At 35.4% G+C, this 3,076-nt stretch overlaps 1 protein-coding gene across 1 annotated transcript; it reads right to left on the reverse strand.

The window, feature by feature from the left end:
- Positions 1-625: 625 nt before the first annotated feature.
- On the reverse strand, positions 626-2,852 carry LOC124630588 (probable cyclin-dependent serine/threonine-protein kinase DDB_G0292550). Its single transcript, XM_047164550.1, has 2 exons — positions 2,220-2,852; positions 626-1,955 (listed from the first exon to the last, which is right to left on the reverse strand). Exon 2 carries the CDS (start codon positions 1,532-1,534, stop codon positions 626-628), a length of 909 nt encoding a protein of 302 aa, XP_047020506.1. The 5' UTR covers positions 1,535-1,955; positions 2,220-2,852.
- Positions 2,853-3,076: the final 224 nt, after the last annotated feature.

The raw sequence follows: 3,076 nt of genomic DNA on the forward strand, positions 1-3,076 counted from the left end.
TGGTTATATAGAATTAAAGTATCATTTTCTAGATTAATATGTGAATTAAATTTCGATAAAAAATCTAAACCAAGAATTCCATCCGATTTACATGGTAAATCTCTTCTTTCTTTCTCCTGCCCTGTTCCCAAATATTACTTGGGGTCGGCGCAATATGTCATTTTCTTCCATTTTCCCCTGTCACTCGTCATACTGACACTCACTCCCTTCCTATTCATATCATCTTTCAGGCAATCCATCCATCTTTTCTTAGGTCTTCCTCTTCCTCTCCATCCATCTACATTCATACTTAGCACACACTTTGTTGCATGCGTATCATCCCTCCTCATTACATGTCCATACCACGACAATCTTACATGGTAAATCATCGAACAAATAAAATTTGTGATTAAAACTACTATTTTGTGTACGCAAAGTAAGATAAATATACCCTTTTGAACAAACTTTTCCACCGATACCATTTATTATAATGTTATCTTCATACAAAGTAGTATGTTCTGATAAGGCGTTCTTAGAAACAGCGGAAATGGACGCGCCGGTATCAAGTAACCATGAACACCTGCAATTGTTAATATCTAAATAGACGTACCTAACATTTTTATTACAGGTTAAAATGTCATAATATTTAGGACCGAAAAAACTGGTTTTTGGTCTCTGTTTCTTCGTTATTTGTTTGGCGGTTCTCGCTCCCTTCAGCTGAGAAAATTCTTTGCTGATTATTCCTACCTCGAGTACCTCTACTACGATAATATCCTGAAGAATTATGATTATTTACAAATTTTGAAAAAGTATTACCTCTTCCGCGTGTATATCCACCACGGGGATTACCATTAAATTGCTGATAATTATTATTATATCCTTGACCTCTATTATGATTGGTACGGTAGTGGAAACCTCGATTATAATAATTATTATGTCCTCTCTTAGTGAAATTATTATTATATCTGTTGTTTGACTTACCTCTCGCGCTGAAAATAACACCGGAAGTCGAGGGCTGCCCCAGCTCCTCGTCCTCCGCTGCACGCACCGCATCTTTTAACTCGGAAAAGTTCCGCGCTGAAATGATAGTGCTTAAGCGTTTATTTCTTAATCCATCGGAAAATCTTTTGATAGCGAGTTTCTCGTTTATAGGTCTCAGTATTTCGCATGTCTTTTCGTTACCACTAGCTTGCGCAATAGTGAGGTCTATAAATAATTCTGATAGTTTATTTCCATATTCACAGACAGACATATTATTTTGATTCAAATTATTTAATTGACAAAGTATTGCATTCGCGGACTTTTTTGTAAGCAAATAAGTTTTTATATCCTGTAAAAGGCTTGCTACGTCACCATATTCGGATTTTAGTTTTAGCTTGGCAGTTTTAGTTAACCTTGTTTTCAAAACAAAAGAAATTAACAATTTCTTCTGGTCTGTGTCCTTTAGGCAATCGCTATATAGTTCTACTGCGTCTATGATTTTTTCTGTCGTACTTTCTGAACCATCCATAACTGGTATCAAGGATGTTGCAGTTTTAATTTCAAACTTCTCCATATTTGAAGTAGTTGTTTCTACGTCACTTTGAAAATTATACGATAAAATCTTACCGTAAACAACATCTATTCTCTCCTTCAAGACTTCATAAACATATTCAGCTAATTCTAACGAGCTTTTTTGCTCAGAAAATATACTAATAATAGTTTTATACGACGAATATAATTCTTTAGCTTTTAATATTTTTTCCTTAACCTTATTCTTATATTGTAACCTTCTAGAGGGCCTAACTTCCTCAAACTAATTTGAATATCAGATAATTCATTAAAAATTATTTCTATCTCTTTTTCCATATACTTAATAAGAAATTAAAACATACTTACATAAAGAAAATGTAGGTACCTCGTAGTTTGATCCTTACACGAAAAATAATTCCAATATTTAAAGGCCAAGTGACATTCCGTAATACTTAGGCTGAAATCTGCTGCAAGATACAAGAAATAATTATAAGACTATAACATTAGTAACAATTATAGAGTAGCACAGTAATATAACTATTGATTATTTTTAATCGGGACACTTATAGTTCCTATTATGTCGATATTAGATGACGCCACACAGTTGGTTCATTTTATTTACTCACTAAGAGATAACTATTTGAAAACTTGACTTTGATTACGATTTGATAATATACGCATACGAAGTATGACGATTTAAATTATTATTTTCACTCGGGCTCACTGACACGGAATTCACATATTTTCTTCACACGGGTTCATTTCCTTCTTCACGATCTCGCTTTCCCGACAACCGCAAACGCATTCTTCTTATAAACTGCGATTCAACATGTTTCTCGATCCATTTCTTTTGTCTGTCCTTCAGCTTTTTGTATATCAATATGACGATTATAACAGCGAAAATCGTCAAGGCCGATGCCAATAATATATTATTTATCTGGATATGAGATTGGACCGCAGTATTACTTCCTCCATTCTGTGCTATTATCACCTCCTTGTCTTCCGTTTTTGAATAACTATTGCCCATTTTTGAATCGACGTACGTGACTGTTTTTCAAGAATGTTCCTTGCGTTATATCCATTTTATAACGTTAGTATTGTAAAGGCTCTAACTGGGTGCACCGAGGCACACAGGAATCCGCTGAGTTCGCCGTATTCGCCCGATACGCGACACCCGGCAACGGTTGTACGTAGGTGGGAACCTACACCGCGGCGCTCGCGCATGGCAGGGTCGCCATGAAGTGTGCGGGTTGCGGGGAGTCGATGAATGAAATAAAACATACGTGTAAACGCCACGAGTGATTTATTACGACTAAAACTAAATACAATGGGTACCTTAAGCTACAGACACACACATACACACTACAAATTAACTTATTCATCGTAAATTAATTACAGTACCTTTCAATCTGATGAAAGCACACATCTTCAATCAAGACGTTCAAAACTCACTAAATACAATTAGCAGAAGACAAAAGTCATTCTGTCTCCTTCATCCCTTTGAAATTTATAGAGACAGAATGACGTTTTAAATTATGTTTACCTCAATTTAGGAGTACCCTGAGAGAGTACACTGCAGACTAAA

This window comes from Helicoverpa zea, chromosome 5, assembly GCF_022581195.2.
Source record: "Helicoverpa zea isolate HzStark_Cry1AcR chromosome 5, ilHelZeax1.1, whole genome shotgun sequence".
Taxonomy (NCBI): Eukaryota; Metazoa; Arthropoda; class Insecta; order Lepidoptera; family Noctuidae; genus Helicoverpa; species Helicoverpa zea.

Coding starts and splice junctions, on each gene's coding strand:
- LOC124630588 (XM_047164550.1), bottom strand. CDS start 1,534: ATGGAGAAGTTTGAAATTAAAACTGCAACATCCTTGATACCAGTTATG.